This window comes from Artemia sp. Qi Xiang Cuo, chromosome 13 (assembly GCF_049724085.1).
Source record: "Artemia sp. Qi Xiang Cuo chromosome 13, ASM4972408v1, whole genome shotgun sequence".
NCBI lineage: Eukaryota > Metazoa > Arthropoda > Branchiopoda > Anostraca > Artemiidae > Artemia > Artemia sp. Qi Xiang Cuo.
Window position 1 is genome coordinate 42,350,954 of NC_142806.1, and position 21,388 is coordinate 42,372,341.

At 36.4% G+C, this 21,388-nt stretch overlaps 1 protein-coding gene across 3 annotated transcripts in view; it reads right to left on the bottom strand.

The window, feature by feature from the left end:
• LOC148945303 (netrin receptor UNC5C-like) overlaps nucleotides 1–21,388 on the bottom strand; it is a 282,310-nt gene that overhangs the window by 102,319 nt on the left and 158,603 nt on the right. For all 3 annotated transcript variants that reach the window (XM_089098698.1, XM_089098696.1, XM_089098697.1), the window contains 3 exons: nucleotides 20,602–20,751; nucleotides 8,376–8,526; nucleotides 3,458–3,645 (listed from right to left, as the gene is read on the bottom strand). In XM_089098698.1, the coding sequence (XP_088954824.1) occupies nucleotides 3,458–3,645; nucleotides 8,376–8,526; nucleotides 20,602–20,751 (489 nt within the window). The remainder of the gene's footprint in view (nucleotides 1–3,457; nucleotides 3,646–8,375; nucleotides 8,527–20,601; nucleotides 20,752–21,388) is intronic.

Genomic DNA, 21,388 nt, shown 5'->3' on the forward strand with positions numbered 1-21,388 from the left:
GACTTTTTTGGCTTAAAATATCGCTCATTTTCCTCACTATTTCACTTCAAAAAGGTATTAATCCGGTGTTCAACCTGGTCTTATACGAAACTATTTTGAAGTGGAACGAACTCGAGGCATAGAAAATTTCTGCTTTTTTCAAAAGATCAATGCGAAGATACTGTTTATGAATTCATAGATGAAAAGAACTCCCGAAAACGAGAGTTCAGGCAGAATTCGATGTCCTCAGCGGGAGAATTTTTATGGAGTGTCCCTCCCCAAAAGGACCGAGGGGCGCACTTTTTTTGTTTTTACTATTACAGATTCTGGAAAGGGTTACACACGATGTAGATTCATGGATACAAAACAATTTAAAGAGATCGTGCACACGCAGCAGGTTCAGAGGCAAAAAGTCGTGTTCGTCGGCAAATGACAGTTCGCAGAAGACTGGAGTTCATGGGAGACAAGTTGGTGAGAAACCTGCAGACTCTCACCTCCATAACTGCGACCTCATTACGGGATTCCGGTAGCCTCTTTGGTATCTGGAGCTAAAGTATTCTTGGGCCCTTAAACTAATGTCATATTGGGCTAGTTTCTGTGTATTTTGTAAGCAAGTAAATACAAAAATTTGGCTGTCAAGTTTTTCTGAATTTACCGGGTCAAACACCAATTCATGCTTGTATGGTCACAGCGAGAGTGATTTTAGGGAGATTACACAACCAAATTAAAATTTTAGAAACCTAGCAACATTTTTCTAATCGTAAACTTAAAACTACGAAAAGCTCTATATACTTACCCTCACTGGCACATTTTTTTAATACGCTCTATGGCGTCCATGCCTCTGAGGAGTTAAGCTTCCCCTCTCGCCTTTGCAGATGCCCTGCTTACCTGTTATTTTGTCCCCTCAAGTCCAATCATTCATTGAAACTGAGGAAAACGCCACGATCACATAATACTTCTACATCTTTCATTGGAAAGAAAATATAGCCTTTTGATAGTCAGTATGCGACAAATGAAAAGAGATGAAATTCTTCGGCACTCCTAATGATTTTACTGTTTAGGTCAAAGCCATGCATAATTCAAATTATATTTTTAAAATGGAAGAAACTCTGCGACAACACATCTTTTAGCACAAAGCCAAACGTCCATTTCCCTTGATTGATCACCTGCCTTGGATAGCTAATAAAAAACCTAGTTGAAAGAGAAATTAAAAGTTGATAAAGAAAAGACTTGAAAAAGGAGCGTAATGATGATGAAGTGTTATGAGTTTATTCCGAGCATGGTGAGAGGTTTGTAAGCTTTTGGAGATGGTATGTCCGACGCTTATGAAATAAGCACATATTCAGAATATTGAAATGACTAACTATAATGAAACTTGAAAGTTAATAGAGATCCCTCCACGAATTGAAAAAAGAGATGAAAATTAACGGTAACCTTCAGAAAGAAGTAAAAAGAAGAGTTCCAGTATCAAGCCCCGTGAGATGTTTCTACAGCTGCAGCCAGGACCGTATCCAGGATTTTTACTCGGGGGAGGTTTTTTTTTTTGGGGGGGGGTACAAAAACTTTAAACAACGCATCAAAAACATCTTTTATGCATTTTAATTATGTTTTTACAAGTCGAGTCGGACAAACATTTCGCGGGGATGGGTTTCAAGCTCCAAGGATGCAGATAAGAAGAATCTAATGTTTCCCTCAAAGGGGCTCGATCGAGCTCGGCAATCCAACACAGTAACTATAACTGTTGGCGTTGACAAGGTTTTGTCGAACGAATTCCGCCAGTCCGCCTAGTAATTAAGGCAACAAATAGAGATTGTGATACCTTTTTCCCTCCTCCCACAGAGGGAGATCATGTCCAGGTCATAAAAAAGCACAATTATGAGCTTCATATTTACTTCTAACCTATTTTAGTTTGCAGCAGATTTAGCCTTCAGGTAATAGAGCTTTTGACAAAAATTACGGGCCATTCTTTTCAACTTCGACTGTAGGGACTGAATTTAATCCTCTACCGTGGAAGGGCATAGCTAGGACAGTGCCTGTTACTTCTTGTTAGGTTGAGGACTGAAAAATCTTTCGGGTTATTGTTCTGATGATACCAATTTCGGAGTCCCTCCTTCCCTTTTCTCCCAGAACTCAGCTGAGATCCTGATATTCTGGTAAATGTCCTGATGGCACTTTTATGTGAATCCTTTCCCCCCACATAGGTTGGATCAAGTCTGGGCTCCCAAAACTGTAATATTAGGGCAGTTATTCCCAATCAAGTTTGCCTAGAATTGGACAAAACCCTTCCTCCAACAGAAGTCAGAACGGGAACATACCTCTAGAAGATATGAGTTACTATTACATCAAATTAGATTAGATTGAACCCTCTCGTTATCCCTCTCGATATGATATCCCTCTCGCCTAGATGTAGTCGAAGAATTTAGGGATCCCTCCACTTTCCTTCTCCAAATTTCTCTAACATTAGCTCTTACTTTACAAAAAATTTATGGGAACTACAGTTCAAACTTGTCCTCGCAAGGCACTCAAGGAGTGGCGACCCTCAAGGTAAGTATTACCAAGAATCTATCATAGCTGCTGTCTTGGCCTCAGGAGGCTTTGTACTGTGATGAGTTGTTGTTTTTTTTCCATCCCTGTAAAGGAAAGACTATGTCAGACAACCCATATAGCCCAACTATGGTGCTCACTCCTATTTCGATCAAAATTTGATTGGGATCTGATAAGCCTTATGGCAGACGCTCTGCTGATGACAAAATTGGGTCCGTTTGCCTCCCCAAATTTCAGATTAGACATGAACCCCCAAAAACTACGGCTCGAATACTTCCTATTACTTTTCACCAAGTTTGGATAAGATCTGTGATAAATGTCCTGACGACAAGTATTTAGGGGCTCCTTGCGCTTTCCATCCCTTATAGAGTTCGGGCTCGGTTCTGACCCTTAATAGACATAGTGTGGACACTAGCCCTCAGTTTCTACCAGTCACAGTCGATATCCGACAATTCCTTCTGACATATTTTTTTTATGACAAGAGCTTAAGGATTCCCTCCCCCACAAACATCGATTGCGTCATGACACCTCGAAGGAAAAATTAAGACGCGTAATCTTGATTCTAAACAAGTTTGATTGGGAGCTGACAACCCCTTCTGGTAGATATGGCAATGACAAGATGCCGGACGCCCCTCCTTTACCTGTCTATGGTAAAGGTAAAGGGTTAGAAAATGGAGAAATCTCCAATTTTCTGTTTTTTAAACCAAATCATTAAAAAATCCAACTATATCAAGTAACATTTTGAGTAAAATTAAATGGAAATAACATGTGCGGACGAAGGCAACGAAAATAAGACCAGACCAAAACAAAAAGAAAAGCAAAAGGAACGTCTAAAACGAAACAAGCATAAACAAAAACAAATTTGTAAATTAAAAATATATATATATATTATATAAACAAAAATCATAAAATACATACATAACAATTTACTTACAGGAAGACGAAAGAGTACTGCTAAGACTTCGATCAGATTCGGGCTTATTCATAGAGCTCATGGGGCTAGGTGCGGGGAGCGGACTTTGACTGATCTCCTTTCCTAAGCCACTTGGAAAGGCCATAACATGTGGACTTTCATAAAGATGCTCTGAAGACGGGGATAATACAACATTTCTATTATGAGATCTGAAAATTATCAGGGGGCTTAGAACATTCAATCAACAAGTCTTAAGAAAATACCTCGAATTTAACATAAATGAAAATTTCCATGGTTTTTGAACAAAAAAAAGTAAAATTTGGCCAATTTTAAATATCGTAAAATACAACTCATTACCCTAGGCTCCAAAAACTTTAAAGGGGTTTTAAAAACGATTTACCTGTTCAAGCATGTATACAGTATGGGGGGGCTATCGGGCCTGCCCCTCCTGAAATTTGAAGATTTTTACAATTTCCAGTATAACTTCCAATGTCTTGCAAATACTTTAAAGGCTTTTGAGGTTTTAACGATCCAAAATAAACCCTTTCGTGTCTACAAACACTCTGAAAGGCAGATTTTTCAGAAATCCTGATGAAAGAAAAAACTTTTTACTGTAACATCTAAGGGTTCTTTGAAGAATTATATAAGCCAGAGACTCCATTTGGAAGATGGTTAGGATTAGGAATGCCACTCCACCTAAGGTTAACGAGTCCGTTAGTGCACAAAAAAGGATATTTTTCTCGAAAGTTTACTATTACACACATTTCATTGAAATTTTTTTGAAAACTATTCTTAGAATCCAAATCTAAAAATAGACTTAGAGATTCTAATTAACCATATATGGAATGGGGCTGCCCCAACCTTGATTAGTAAAGCAAAAGGGATTAAAAATGAAAATGACTGGGCATCAAAAATTCATCCTAATTTACTCTTTATTTAAGGAACTTAGTCTCGTTGACTTAATTTTTTTTAAAAGGTCTCGCTCACTGAATTCTCGAAACCACCAAAACGATTCATTTTGGTGACACTTTTACCTAGGACATTCAAATCGCTGCATATTCTAGGTTCAGACCCCTGGAGAACTTCAGCTCTTGTCGCTCTCCAAAACAGAAATGCGGTTCCTAATCAGGCTACAAGGGTTCCAAAGGCTACAGGGGGTTGAAGACCAGGGATACTTTAGCAGAGTGGCTCAGGGTATGCCCCTAACAAATGCCACAATTCCACCAATAGTTTCTAACGGTTTCTGTACAGAAACATTTTAGATGTTGTTTTAAAAAATATATAGACCCCACTGAAGGAAGTCTTATGCATATGCCTACCGGGGATCCATGTTCTAAGACAAATAACTTTTAATCGAGAAACATCTCGGACCCTCACTTCAATTTTAAATTTCGATTTGTAGACTTGCTGTTCCATTTAAATTTGAAGATCACCTATAGAAAAAATGTTAATTTTCTTCTTCTTTTTCTAAACAAGAGATATCAAAGATAATGCTTTTCAACAAATAGAAATATTTGATATCCCGACTGTTACTTTCAGGCACATTAAATATTACAGAAACCAAAGACCACCCAAATTCAACTCTATGAAATGAAACAATGGTCAGTAATTGTCTTTCATCCAACACAATAAAAGCTTTAACGTGAATATCAACTGACAACATATGAATTTCAGAAACACAGAGAAGGATACATTCCACCATGTGTTGCTTATCCATTCAAGACTACCAATTCGGGAGCCATCATACATAAGCCACATTCCTCGGACGCTGTTAATTCAATATTGTTTTCATTAAGTTCTTCCTACTTGTTGAAGCCGTTTGCCTCTTTTTTCCACAATTATGCCAATTTCCTTGTACGAATAACTTTTTAATACATATTGGTTGCGTAAATTTTTATTACATGTTATTCTAAAGTTACGCATTTGGAAGCACCATAAAAACAGGTTCTTTTGATCTATATATTGTTATACAAATTCCATTTTTATTGCTTCAGTTTCTTTTAAGAGGAATCGCTCTTTAGTTACCAATCATAGCCATAGACGGTTTCACTAGACCATAGTGAACGTAATAGCGTTGACGTAGTAAAGAGCTATGTATCACTCAATTGTTTTCGTTTAAAGGTCATAATGTAGAACGGATGCTCATAACAAGTTGAGAAAGGAGTCACAAAGTCTGAGTTCAAGTGCCTATTTAAGGGTCAAAACCAACTGGAGCTCAAACAAGACCCTTTCAACTCTCTATCTTCCCGGTTTTCGATGCCATTTGGCAACCGGGGTGGTAACTGCAGTTACCACCCCGGTTGCCAAATGGCATCGAATCAAAATTCCAATATGGTCATTTCAAGATTTATCTTATGACACCGCAGCGGAGAAAGCTTCGCCTGGGGATTCTACCACTCATTGTTGATGCTTACACAGATTTCTCACTTCAATGTTTTTACAAACCCCAAAAGCCATCTGATCAAATGTTTTTCCTAAAGCTTCCTAAAGGTTGACGATATCCAATGACATTGATCGGAAGGAGCGTTATCCAATCCAATTCATGCGTGGACAAAGCGCTATCCAATGACATTGCGCGAAATTACACGGGCAGGGTAGTTTTGTTAGATAGCCATTGTAATTGAGAAACACGTCGGCCCATGTATTTTGCTATAGGAGTGAAATATCTGTTGAAAACTAACAGATAATCTGCGATTGAAGGAACTACAGTACGAACCTACCTACCGTAGGTCACCCAAGGGGTAGGGTCCCATGACCTAAGTATAACCAAGAAACTGGAACAGGTGTTGTGCTGACCTAAGGTAGCTTTGTACTGCATTAGAATTTGCCCTTTAATGCTGTGACTGGAAAAACCGCTAAAGCACGAGCTTCAGTATTTATCGCAAATTTTTGCCTGACTCTCGTGTTTATCGCATGTTTTTTTTATTATTATTAATCTAATCTACATTACACAGGAAAAAGTAATAAATACGGTTTTCAATATACCTTGAAAAACTGTCCGTCAAGAGTGAAATGATTATATTTTTATACTCTTTTTTGAGGAATTAATAGATACAAATAATTAAAATTAATAGACACTAACATATCTAGACAGTTATTGTCTTGCATGGAAATAGACATAGAAATGTTTAAAACCTTTTTTTTACTCTCACTTCGTCTACTTGGAAATTCTCTTTCGTCACCTATACTATCTTTTAAATAGTATTTTCCCATCCTGTACAACACTCCCCGTAGACGAACAGAAGATGCCTTAATCACTTGGCACCTGTACGTGGCGCTATTAGTCTCTGAAGGATATGCTGAGAAACATAATTACCAGGGGATATTTGATGTAGGTAAATCATAAGACCCAGATATCAAGAACATATTTAAGAAGGAAAAGAAATATGCATGTATAGAAAATTAAAAGGACAGTTGAAGAACACTAGAGAGAAGAAAAAGAATTGACAAAAATTAGGGACGAAGCTCACTTACTAATGAAACTAAGGTACTATATGCATCAGGATTGCTTAAGGAATAGGTAATGTGAAAGTACGAGGAAAGTCAACGACAAAGAAAGAATTCTAAAGATCAAATAATAAAAAATGTTAAAAGTGAATTTACAGAAAAAATGGTTAAATATTTGAAGATACAATGAAATGCTGCGACTTGAAAACTATGCATCTGTAGGTTGCAAACACTAGTAACAATAAATAAGGCACGTTTTCTACTAAGAATAGACATCTCACATAGTAAGAACTTACAGGTTAAAGGAAAAAAGTTAGAAGCAAAATAAGAGCAGATGTGATAAACGTAATCTCCTGTCTCTAACTTATTGTTCTATTTTCCTGTCTATCAAAGTTGATGAACTTTCTTTGTAATACTGAAAGATCTCAAAGTATCTCAGTATAAACGCTTCGTTTCAAATACACTGTCGTCAGTTCTTTCCCCTTTTTAGTCACTAAAAATGAATAGGTTGTTTTTGAAATATTTCTAAACCTCTCTAGTGGGTCTTTAGGGGGGGGGGGGTGAAGTACGAGTCTGGTTCAATCGAAAGTCAACTTATCTCTATCAACACCTTAAAAAAAAAAAACCTCACAAAAGCCAACATTAATAAAACTCTTTTTTGCTGCAAAAAAAAAAGTTAAATAAAAAAGAGCAGGTCTTTATTTATTTATTTTTTTTTAATTGCAAAGTAGTGGATGGCAGCCTATTACGGCAGGTGTCACCGAAATTACACCAACTAGGAACTTAAAAGATTGTTGTCATTATACTATGATGATCCGCATATTAAAAGGAGTCCTAAGCTGCTCAAAAGCTACAGTTTCCCAAACAAGACCCAAAATGAAGGCTTCTCGGATCTATTGAGTTTGCTTCTATAGATTAGAAGCAGTAGGTCAGGACCAAGGACACAGGGGAGAAGCAAGTAGAACGAATACAACGAGGAGGAGACTCTAAAAAGGCCCGACGCAGTTATGACCTTTTAAACATAGTTTTTACGCAATAAGTCCCAGTGCTTAATAAAACATAATTTATAACAGGAAGAAATGTGTATTAAGAAAGTAATTGCAGTAGTCTTAAAAACTACACACAAAATATGCCCCCCTGAGCCTCAACCCGGGTCTCCGCAGCCTTAGTCAGCGTGACAATGCATGCGAGTTATTGTGGGGTTAGGTGGACCACAAAGCTTACTGATTTATTCTTTTCCATTATTTTTTCTCATTGTGTCCATTTCGTATTTCTACTGTACTCTACTTTTAGAGTGGACTCCTTTCCCCTTTTATTCGTAAAGTAAGCACTAGGGGAGACAGTCATGGAAAGAATGAATGGAGGACATTTCTTAAAGACATCAAAAGAGCACCAGAAACTATTCCTAACAGAAGGTCTCGATATTATACTTCTAACCTTAAAAGCTTACGAATGACCAAAAAAGCATTGAATTGGAAAATGTCCAACTTACGTCAAGGAGGAAGCAGGTTCTGAGTATGTATATTGACAATATGGTACTGTCAAATTGGTTTTAGATAGCAGACCTACAGTCTGGCTTGAATCTTGTAAATGTAAACTTCGCTTATCGGATGGAGAAGGGTAGTAACCTGATATAACGTAACCTGAAAGGCAAACAAAATATACACATTTAAATGGTTCATTATAAACCAGCTTTTGGTTCAAACAGACATTTTGCCACACTTTTATTATTTTCCTACTCTGTTATGGTACACCGTATGCCCATAAAAAGCAGGAATGTTTATTATGATAAACCAGACACGAGGGAATCTCAGTTGCAAGATAAATTTTCAAGAACCGTGTTAATCACATGGATTAATGGATAAAAACATGGATTAATGGAAAACATTGGATTTCTAGGAAGGGTCTTGACCCTCTATTCTACCTATGACTAAGTCAAGAACTGTTAATGTAATTAATAAATTGAAAAAGAGCTCTTAAATTTTACTATTTATGGAGTAGGGGGCGGGATGGGCTTACTGATTATACACTATTCTGTCAAGAGAAAAAAAAAAGAAAGATGAAAAGGTCTTTAAAAGTCAGTAATTACTGAAATACACGGTTTATTGGCGTTTTTTCTACATTCATCTTGCAAAAAAAAAAAAAAAAAAAAAAAAAAAAAAAAAAAAAAAGGCAGATCATTGCTAACGACTCGGCAAGGCACCTCTCGTATCCTCAAGAAATTCAAATGGCAAAATTATTGGCTTATTTTTAGAAATGAGCAAATGTGTTTAAGAGCATGAGTCGTCTGAAAACAGGAAAACTCCACTTATCTGTCCTCTTGAAAATCTTGTTAATGCACAATTAACTCATTTCTGCAGACAAGTGTTTGGATGACACAATTCCCAATTTACTTAAAATCTCTCAACACTCAGGGAATAGCTACTCTATGTCTGAAGCGTCAAGAATTCAAGAAGAATGGACTGACAGTTGGAAACGTATCTCTCTAGAAACCACCCAAGGGCATGGGCTGTTTCCGTCTTTGCACAGGGTTCAATACATTTTGGTCTAAGAAGGGAAAATTGGAAGGTTTTTATAATCGTATTATGAAAAAAGCAAGCTTTCTTGTTTAATTTTTTTTATTTTTGAAGGAGGGTAAGCACGGATCCCCAAACCGTTCCTCGGCTAAGCCACGGAGCGGTAGCATTTTTCCATCACCCAAAGCTTTTATTGAATATTTTTACAAAATTTCGTTTTCGGCAAGACTAATGTGTTTGGTGTTTAGAAAAGAAACTAATACAATTTCTAGAATTAAATTCAAAACTATGATCAGGATTTCCAGCCACAGAAAAATGTTTCGTAAAGTCTGTCAAAGAATTACTGTAAAAATGCTACAGGCAAGACAAACTTTACAAAATTATTACAAAAAGACTATGGATGTTAAAGCTTTTTTAAGTTACACATAAAAAAAAACTGTAAAGAAACTAACCATCCCTTTACACTTTTTTTTATCCCCTAATCTCGTACCTACCCCCCCCCCCTCCCATCCGCCCTCCAAAAACAGCCAAAATCTACAGGTGACGGAAAATTCTGATGAAGCATTTTAAATTGGTATAGTTAACACTATGCGGTTGACTTAGTAAAGAGAGACTAGTTTCCAACATTTTTTCTATTTTTTTTTTGCCTCATCATATAGAAGGGATGGTCATATAAACTTGAAGGAAAGATCAACCGATCGCAAATGAAAGTTATATCATAGTAGCATAAGCCGAACGGAAAGCAACCTGACACCCCTTGACCTCCAACAAGTCCCAGGTCCTCCCAAAGGCCCGCATGGTATCGAATTAAAATTTCAAGATAGATATTTTACCTAAAACTGTCAAAGGATCCAAAAAACGTCAATCCGGTGGTACGACAATCGGTGCATTCTAAAGGACCAGGGCCCCCAGTTATGCAAATTAACATATCAAAAAGAGACTTTTTAGATGCATTTATATTGCGTATAACGCGAGTGTTTCACAAGTGTTTTGTTTCTCGGCATAAAATGCAGAAAGAATGGTCGCAGAAACTTATATATAAATATAAAATACAATATCATATGAATAGCCGCATGCTATGTAACTCAAAAAGACAAAAAAAAAAAATTCTTTGGTTTGACATCTAGACAAACCATAACCACACAAAGCATAACCCATTTCTCCTGAACATATTCCTACTGCAAAAACAGTCTATCACCCAGAACATAAAAAAATCATCAACAATAAAACCTCAAATCTTTAATACATTCAATCAAGCTTTTTGGCCTTTTACTTTTATTAAAACAATATTCATTGAACAAATTCAAACATCTATATTTCCAATTACGCTCACAACACTCGATTCCATCCAAAACTATTGGTATTCAGGCCGAAACAATCACATTGACAATATCCCCATTCATTCGCACATAAAACTTTATCAAACCTCATGTTAATCATTGTACCTAACTATTTCATAATCAACTTTCATATCAAACAGTTCATGATAACGAAACTGTAAGTAAGGAGCGACCCGGCCCAATAGTAACCGAAACTCTAAAAAACGGAATTATAATGCCAATAGATACATAAAAAGAATCAGATTTTTATGCTGATTTCAAATATATAAGTTTCATCAAGTTTAGTCTAATCCATTAGAAGTTACGTGCCTGATAAAATTTGCCTTATTTTCGAAAAAAAGGGAAAACGCCCCCTAAAAGTCATAGAACTTTAATGAAAATCACACCATTAGATTCAGCGTATCAGAGAACACTACTATAGAAGTTTCAAGCTCCTATTTGCAAAAATGTGGAATTTTGTATTTTTTGCCAGAAGAAAGAACACGGATGCGTGTTCATTTTTTTTTTTTCTTCTTCTTTTTCCCAGGGGTGATCGTATCAACCCATTGGTCCTAGAATATCGCGGGAGGGTCCATTCAAATGGAAGTTAAAAGTTCCCACGCTCATATTTTCCCAAAGTCACCCGATCAAAATTTTAAGATAGCCATTTTGTTCAGCATGGTCGAAAAATGCAATTACTATGTCTTTGAGGATGACTTAATCCCCCACAGTCCCCGGGGGTAGGTCTGCAAGTTATGAACTTTGCCCAATGTTTACGTATAGTATTGGTTATTGGGAAGTATTCAGAAGTTTTCGGGTTTTTTTTCTAGTAGTTGGCGGGAGGGGGGGGGGGTACGTGGGAGGATCTTTCCACAGAGGAAACTTTCATGGGGGAAGGGACATTGCTATGAAGGGGGCACCGCATTTCCCAGCATTATTTAAGAAACGATCAGAAATTATAAATAAAAAAAACAATTTTTTCAACTGAAAGTAAAGAGCAACATCAAAACTTAAAACGAACAGAAATTATTATGTATATGATTGAGTTCGCCCCCTAGTGTTTTAAATTTTAATGTTGCTCCTTACTTTCAGCTGAAAAAACTTGTTTTTTTTTTATTTAATTGACTCACACAAGACGTTCTTAGCTTTCGACGAAGGCCGTTCACATCCTTGACTTCTTTAAAATCAGGTGACAATTCACACCAAACATGTGGTCCTGTGTATCGAACAGAATGCAAAGACCTCGCGGTTACTGGGGTTACTGTCCTGATAAGAGTTGAATAAAAACAATGAGTTTTTTCAATTGAAAGTAAGGAGCAACATTAAAACTTAAAACAAAAAATAAATACTACATATATGATGGGGTTTTCTCCCCTCCACAATACCTCACTCTTTACGCTAAAGTTTGACTTTTTGTTCTAATTATCTAAGAATGACTCCCGAAACACTGGCCGAATGACTCCCGGGCCGTAAATTAGAATAATAAGCTTTTTAAAAGCTATAAAAAAAACTTTAGCGTCAAGAGTGAGTTATTGAGGAGGGGGCAACCCCCCCTCATTTACGTAATAATTTTTGTTCGTTTTAGTTTTTAATGTTGCTCATTACTTTCAGTTGAAAAACAACTGGTTTTTTATTTAATTTCTGATTGTTCTTTAGATAAAGCCGGGAAAACCGCTCCCCCTCCATGGAAAATTCGCTTCACCCTCAAAAAATTCCTCCACGGAAAGATTCTGCAACGTGAGTCCCCCAACAGACCCCCCCCCCAAAAAAAACAAAACAAACTGTATACTTCCCAATAGCCAATACTTTATACAAGCAATGAGCAAAGTTCACAGCTTCCAGCCCTTGCCCCGGAGGGTATGGGGGGTAAAGGAATCCTCAAAGACTTGGTTATTAGATTTTTCGATTATGCTGAACAAAGTGGCAATCTCAAACTTTTGATCTGACGACTTTGGGTAAGAAAGGGCGTAGGAGGGGGGCTGGCTGCCCTCCAATATTTTTGCTCACTTAAAAAGACACTAAAACTTTTGATTTCTGACAAAATGAGTCCTCTACTGATTATCTAGAATCACTGGTTCTATACGATTACACCTGAGAAAAACAAACAAGCAAAGAAAAACGAAAAAATAAATAAACACGCATCTCTGATCTTGCTTCAGGCAAAAAAAAAAAAATGCAAAATTCCACATGTTTGTAAATACGAGCTTGAAACCTCTACAGTAGAGTTCTCTGATATGCTGAATCTGATGGCAAGATTTTCATTAAGATCACTTGACATTTTGGGGATGTTTTCGCCTTTTCTAAAAAATTACGAAAATTTTCTCAGGTACCCTCTAGAACAGATTAAATTAAATGTGAGCATTACCACGTTGTAAAGAGGTATTTTGAGAGTTTTAAATGGAGATGGTCTATTTCTTTGAGCCAAAACTAGGAGACTTGGAGTTTTGACGAAGCAATGGAGTTTTGACAAAAGACCAATATGATCAACTGTATCAAATGCTGAGAAATGTAATTGCTACTTTAAAAAGTGAACCAAGTGCATTACTTATAAAACTCATTAAAAATAATTACCAAGGTCCAATAGATATCAATTAGATTTCTTAATCAAAATATACTAAGTATATACTTCACAAACGGTGTTTCACTGTTATCAAACTTGGTATTTAGTTTTTTTGGGCTTGATGATAACAAATCTGAGGCTAATGTTGCAATATTAACCTTTCTTAATGGAATATTCTTTTGGATAGGTGCTGTATACTTCTTTTGTTCATATGTATTTTTTTACTCGAAACTGCGCTTTATAGTCACGCCTTTGGCCGTTATTGACCGTTCTTTGGATTGTATTGGTTTTTGGTTGTTTTTCCTTGGTGCCGGACTATATGCCGTAATTTGAGTTTGCAATTGTACGAGTTTGTGATGGTATCACTAAAAAAAAAACAATTATTTTTTTTATTCTTGTATTAAAAAACATTTTTGATCTATTTAACTAATAGATTGTTCTTTTTGTTTATATTCTTTTTTATTTATTAATTTGTTTATATTCATTTTTGTTGCGATTTTACGAGTTGGAGAAACATTTCGGAGAGGGGGGTTAAAACCCCCTGACCCCTTGTATCTGGCCTTGGCTTTAAGTTTTGACCTCGCTCTCTATGTTTTAGAAAAAAATCTTTTGTAAATTGAACTCTGATAAGAAAAACCCTGCCCTCATCGGTACTAATATTTTAATTTTTCTTTTAAATTATTATCAAGAGTACTGTCTGTTGTTGTTATCAAGCCTTCGGCTTCGAAGATAATAAACAAGAACTATGAAAGAAAAAAAAAATTATTGTAAATTGAAACCAAGTTCTGTTATTATTGAAGTTTTGTATAGTAGTGTAGATATAGGATTCGCATTTTTAACGTTAAGCATGATATTGGGAAGGAGCTTAGCAGAACAGTTTTTTTTTTCGAGCAGTAGCCTAAAACAGAAGAAAAGATGTGCGCTTTACATCTAGCCAAATTTGCACACCATTAACAGAATCTTGTTTGAATTACTATGGAATAGGGCAATAATCGTTAAATTTCTTTGAGGTGCTTAAATATATTTAACATTTAAATTTCTTAAATGGGTTTGAAAGGGAAAATTTATAAAACGGCAAAAAATTGAGTCGATTTACCGTTCAAATCAGAACATTTTAGGACTCTTAGAAATCCCCCACACCTTTCTTAGATTTCTACCCACTGGAAAAATGCTCGATAAAAATTACTGTTCCAAGAAAATAGAAAAACGTCTAATTTATTTCCACGTCTCAGGAAAACTGAGAAAATTCCAGGTCTAAAAAAAAAAAAAAAATGACAGGGTTCCTTTTCTCTTGAACTAAAAGCAGTCTTTGCATGTTTCGTTAGAAAATATTGCCTCCTTTGATAAGCGAAGAGAAAACATTTATTTTGAATTGACACACAGGTGAATTGTTTAAGAAGTTGACTATTGTCAGTAGTCTACTGACGTCAAATTGGGATAGAAAAATGTCTATTCTTATTGTATATTCCTAATGGAAGAAAAAAACGTCAAGAATTCTTGAGATGGACTTTAGAGCCTAAGTGTGCAACAGTCAACACTTCGAGTCTAGGATATCAACAAAGTTTTACTTTGGGATGCGGAAGATAAAGATTCAGAACTTACTTTGCAGGCTACATGCGGGTCGAGGGGACATAAGGCCAAGGAAGAGGGCACAACTCCGAAAAAAAAAATATGCTAAAATAAGAAGATTATATGAAAAATATAGGACACGCCAGGAAAAATCGGACAGCGTTTTTTTTTTTCGGAAGGTCAGTTAAAGGCTGTGTACTAGACATCTGGACAGCGATATATAAAACATATTCCACATTTCTCCCTTCTCTATTTCCTTTCGCGATATGACCAATATCTAATCACTCCTCCACTGTATTGTCTAAAATATGTAAATTTCATTTTTTCGCAAATTTCTGTAAAATTCGTCCATTTTTTTTTCAACTTTGTACCCTCCATCCCTTGCTTCGCCAGATACTGAAATAAAGACAACATTCATTTCTCTTTGGGACTTTTAGTAAATAAAAAAAAGTCCAAGAATATCGAGTTTTACTATCTAGGGAATTGGACTAGGATTGAATTGCTTCCATGTGAATAGAGCCTTGATTTTATGATGATTTGTGAGAGCTTAGATTTACTCACTCTGAATGAAAAAAAAAAACAAGCGACTTGGGAGTCAGAGGCATAATAAAAATCAGCAGTGTCTCCCGTATTTTTAGGACAAAAAAAAAACGGGAAACACTACACTGTTCACAATCAAAACCATTTTTCAGTACTTTTAAGCACAATTGTCAAGTTTTCATTTTTCCCAAGGGATTCGGGGCCCGTTATTTTTCGCTAGATGATATAGTAGGGCCCTTATTATATATATTTTATAACCTTTAAAAAAATTGTCTTTTTTTTAGGGAAGGGGGTTTTAGCCATTTCAGGTTACACACAAGAAGGGACTCTGCCTTCCCAAGCTGGAGCCTGTACATCTAAGTAGTGTTTTCTAACATAATGAACTAGATCTCCTCACACTAAAGAAAAAACCATTTGCATTCTTTGGGTAATAATGCCAACCAAGTACCCTGTTACTGGCGAATGAAACTGTTTAATTGTTTTCTTTTATATTACTATATAGAAAAATGGGCTCATTGGGTACTTGTATGATAAAGCCCCGACCTAATATTCTTGATCTAAGAAGAACCTGTTTCTCTGACGCTCAATCCTAATGAAATATACCTAAGTATGATAAAAATATAATACTTTAGAAACAAACTTGGGTCATATATTTGCAAATTAGGTAGGGGGATGGGGTAAAGTATTGCGGGTCTGCATGCCTAATGTGTTAGGTACAATTATTCTGCATATTATGAAGCGAGAATTGCCTTCTAGCTTCACACTGTCCAAATACTTTACCCCCACTCCCACGCCTAATATATAAATATATAGCCCAAATTATATATTTCCCATCTATTCTGTCACTTCTCTTTCTTTTGTCTCAGGCTAACCTGAAAGCACAGTTTATAGAATTATCCAGTATGATCAGTCTCTATCTCACCCATTATAAAAACCTAGACCGGGGTGCGAGTGCTCCGGAGAAAATATTCGCAAATATAAACATAAGCGAAGTCAGATATTTTCATGGGTAGACAAGTCAGACTGTGATCCAATGGGAAACAAGTGGAAACCCGCTATTACGAATATTGCACTTTGTTGGAAACAATCAGAAACATTGATCCCGCTAATGCAGAAATAAGTGGGAGGAGCTTTTTGTTCGCACCGAGAACGAAGACCAGAAATGATCTGCGATAAGCTTACTGTCTATAAACTGTGCCTGAAAGACACTAACGAAAAAACTGGTTCTACAATGCGTCAGTGGATGAACAACTTGAGTGGTCGGGGCTATATCATGCAAGCACAACCCATTGTTACAGGGCACGTGAGTTATGGAATCTTTGAATAGCGACTCCTCAGCTGAATGTGCAACTAATTTAATGTCCTAATATACGAAAATTCGTCAGAAACTGTTCCAGTTAAAGATAGGAATAAGGCCTCAATTACCGACAAGAAAACGTCAAGGAGAAACTGGTCAAACTTTTGAGAATATAAAAACCGTGATAAAGTTGTAGGAAATGATGTAAAAAATAATAAGGGAAATTTCAATGATTTAAAATCGCAGGAAGATTCATTCTGCAAGGCGGGGTTAGACACGATAACAAAAAGAACGGAAAAAAATGATGAGTATTCAAACATTGATGGAACGGTAAATGAGTTTTTGGAAATGGGTTAATTATAAAATTAGAGACAGGATGCTGGAAACTATGAATATGATTTTTGACGAAAAGTACACACCAAATGATTTTAGGAAGAATTGAATCAAATCCCTTCATAACGAAGGTGATGAGAGTGAGAATACTGATTACAGAGGTATGGTATTGATTTCTGTAAGAAGCAAATAACTTAGCATGATGTTTTTTATCAAATTAAAAATACTGTAGATGAAGTATTAACATAAGAGCAGGATGGTTTTAGGAAAAAGAGATGATCTGTTGACTAAGTTTTCATTCTTACATTAACATTTTAGTGCTTTATCAAACCCCTTGCACCAGTTATCGATTTTATTATCTTACTGCCACGTGTACATGCTTGTACATTTGGGTTTGATAAAATGCTAGAAATACCTAGCCCAGTCCATTCATATCGCCTCCCTCCACAAACCTGGAAGGAAGGGGGCAGCTATACTTCGAATATAGCCAAAAACCAGCAAAATGTATGTCTAAACGGTAAATGTGTTATAAATAGGGGACTCACGACGGTTTTCTCCTGTTCTCTGTGGTACGGTCAATTAAAGGTATCAAGAAAATATCCCAGCGTTCTGAATCCTAGATCAGATGTGGGCAAACCTTTACTTCGGAGGGCTACATTGCAAACTTCACTGATAACGGAGTAATCACGATAACATATAGTCGAGCCATGTATTGCTTAAAAAAAAAAAAAAAAAAAAAAAAAAAAAAACGATTGGAAAGAACAAGCTTTACTTAAGAAAATAAATGTAATAATTATTTTCGGTACTTATGAATTATGCAGTACCCACCGCTAAAGACTACAACGAAGTACTAATGGAAACCCGTCAAACGGGTATTTGCAAGAGATAAATTGATCGCAAAGCGTGGTTTTTCATTGAATTTACAATATTTAAACTGTTGTTTTTTTTTGGGTTTAGGGGGGGGGGAGAAGGCATCTAGGTTAGGTTAGGTTCCGTATTTAATATATGCTATGCTTTACCCCCCACCCCACCCCCGAATGTGCAAATATATAGCCCAAATTTGTTTCTAAACTATTATATATTCATCCTATTTTATTTTATTTCATTAGCATTAACCAAACTTGACTTCTTTCGTGGGTACCACTATAATGCACATGTACCTTATTTTTCAATGGACAACATAATACTCTGTAGCCGGCCGCAGGTGGCTCGCGGGCCGTATTTTAACCAGCCCTTGCCTGTAACCTTGCTTACTGATATAAGTGTTGCGCCAGAAAGTGTAATTTAACTTAAAATTATTTATTCAATCCAAGGTATATTATCTTCGCCATTGAAATATTTTAGAACATACTGAGGCAGAACACTTGGTTCCACCTTCGGGCGTATCTCTGTCAATCCTACCCTTCCGGTTTAATTCCAATTCAAATAAAACAGTTCAATTCAATAGTTCCTATTCCGACCACTTCCTACGGTGGCGCTAGTAGGCCTACTGCTGTTTCATTTTAAAACAAATTTGCATTACCCTCTATACTCTGATTCAATACTGAACAAGTGCTGGTAAAATATCCCATTAAATGGCAAATTTACTTCTCCCCTCACTTCATCTCCCAAAACAACCTCATCAAGGAGGTCGTTCGACAGCCACTCCCAATACTTTTTTTTCACTGGAATGACCAATATTTTTTTATGAGCACGCAAGGAGGTATTTTAGCTACGTATAAAACTTTGATCATTTATGACCCCTACGTAGAACATAAATTCAACAAGCATCGCATTTAATATCAGTGTGCATTTTTGATATAGACATAAGTCGGGTCAAATTTCACTTTAATTCCCATTCATAAAATGTCAAACCCTTGCAGGACACGTCGTTAAAGAGGCAGGGATCTAACTGTCCGAAAGTTGTTCCTGCAATTTCGTATCTCAACGGGATATTATCCCCTGCTGATTTCCCCACGATAGCTATAATAAATTCATTCTAAAATCTGAACTAAGCTATTTACGGTCTGATAGAAAAGTTAAAGTTTTTAATTTTCATTGAACAAGAAGAACATCTCAAGATCCATTTAAAGTTCTTTTGTATTCATTTGAAACGCCTTTTAAAAAGAGCAGGGTTCAAGCAGATGTTACTAACGTGCATAAAAAAGTAAAAGAGAAAACATCATACTTGAAATCTACCATTATTGTTACTACTACTAACAACTCACTGCAGCACCAAGCCGCCAGAGTCCAACAGAGCTACACAGGCTCCTCCTTCATCCCAACCTATCTAAAGCGTCCATCTTTATGCTCTCCCAAGAAGTTTCAATTTCCCTCAAATCTTTCCTTATGACATCCTCCCACCCCATTCGGAGACAACCTGCTTTCGAGTGGCCCTAGATGGGTGGCTGACAAGGATGATCTTTGGCAAAATCATGTGGTTTTAAATCACATGAAGATTTTCTTTGAGAATAAAATTGTGGCGAACATAGCACTAAAGTTTACCCTTTTCAGCATAAATAGCGTTTAGGCTTCAGCTCGAAAGCATAATCGGAGCTCCATTTAATGGAGAAGATATAATTTTTACTTTTGCTAAATAACAAGAACATTCCAAAGACTATAGTAGTGAGTAACAATGACGGCACTAGACCCTTAAGGTCCAAACCGGTGTGCAGATCTTGCGTCCCTTCAGCCAAGAAGTGTAATAGGGGGCAAGCATCCTGTCCCTTCCTGCTTACTTTCCCCAGATTTCTCCAGGTAGCCTATCTATTTAGAGTTGGATCAACTCTGGCTAAACTTACAGAGTCACGCCACTGATCCCTGTCCCAAAACAAATAATCAGTCACGTCAGGAAACGAACCCATGCCCCTCGGACAAAGGATTCCCAACTCAGCGTGCCAACCCAAAGATTATAAGTTCTTTTATATTTTTCTTTTTACATTTGGAACGCCTCTTTCAAAGAGGAGGGTTCAGGAAGATGTTATTAACACGGTTAAGAAAAGTGCAACAGAAAACGTTCTATTTTAAATCAAAGAAATGTTTTCTTAAAGAACAGACTCGTGGCAAATATAACACTAACGATTTCTGTATAAGCAGCATTTAAACTTCAATTAAACAATCCTGGCTCTCAAAAGCTTTTTTACTGTAAAAAAATGGAACAGAAACACTTGAACGAGCCAAGGTAAAACGGTTTTGTTTTTGGAAACCACACAGGTTTTTGCAAAATTTCATCTTAACGAAAGAGCATCGGATAGCGGCTGATGTTTAGGCGATAACGAAAGGTAAGATAGGGAGGGATACAAAGACAAAAGATAGTATGGGAGGAGCAGAGAGAAAAGTGAGACAGAGAGAACGACAGATTGAATGAGCAAAGAAAAATAGATTTCTGATGAAAACTATTCAGTTTTATGATTTCCTGTTGTAACGAATGAAATCCCCTAGTTTTTATTATGATACTTAATTTGATTATTACACACAAGTGAAATGCCCTTCTCTTCCATGTAATCTTTTCTGTCCACTGCAAACCTTAAATAAACCATAATTGGTTTCCCTCCCTCAGTATTCTGCGTTAAAGGCACACACACAAAAAAAAAAAAAAAAAATACCTGTTGGTTTTTCGGGAACCATCGGAGAGTGCTGAATTTTGTTTTTTGCTAACCTGAATAAAAGCAAGCCGAAAACAAGAACCACTAAGAGAACTATGCCCGTTCCAATGCCAACGTAGAGGGGTAAATCTGAATCAATTCGAGAAGCACCTAAAAAAAAATTAAAAAATATTGTATTCACAACACTAAAAATGATGCTGGATGTAGCAGAAACCAAGGTTGATGCGCAAGGAGGATTGCTAAAAAGGCCTTCAATGCATTTTAATTGGGAAACCTCCATTAAAAGTTTATATTTCTTTAAAAGAATTTCGAATCGACTTATTATATCACTGGTCGGCCGCCCCCCCCCCCAAAAAAAAATAATGCAGATTTAAATCATGGAAAACTAGAGGACCCGATTGGAATCCACGCCCCTCCGCCTCCCAACCTATTTTAGTAAAAAGGTGGACATGGTACACCGTGTTAGAGTGAAAATCTCGTAAGCAATTATAACCCACATTACAAATCAGCCCCCCTCTCATTGTTCACTGGAAAGAAGTACATATTGCACACAGCTGAATTAAATTTAAATTTTAAACACTTATTTAACTTCGTCTGTTCAAAATTTAATCATATATTTTATCTTTTTACACGTTTACACGTACACGCATACGTGTATGTGTAAACGTACACGTATATATTTTTTCGGTGCTTTCGCATTATATGGGCCTTTCTAAAAAGTCAAGTTTGGCTAATGCTAATCAAATAAAATAAAACAGGATGACTATATAATAGTTTAGAAACAAAT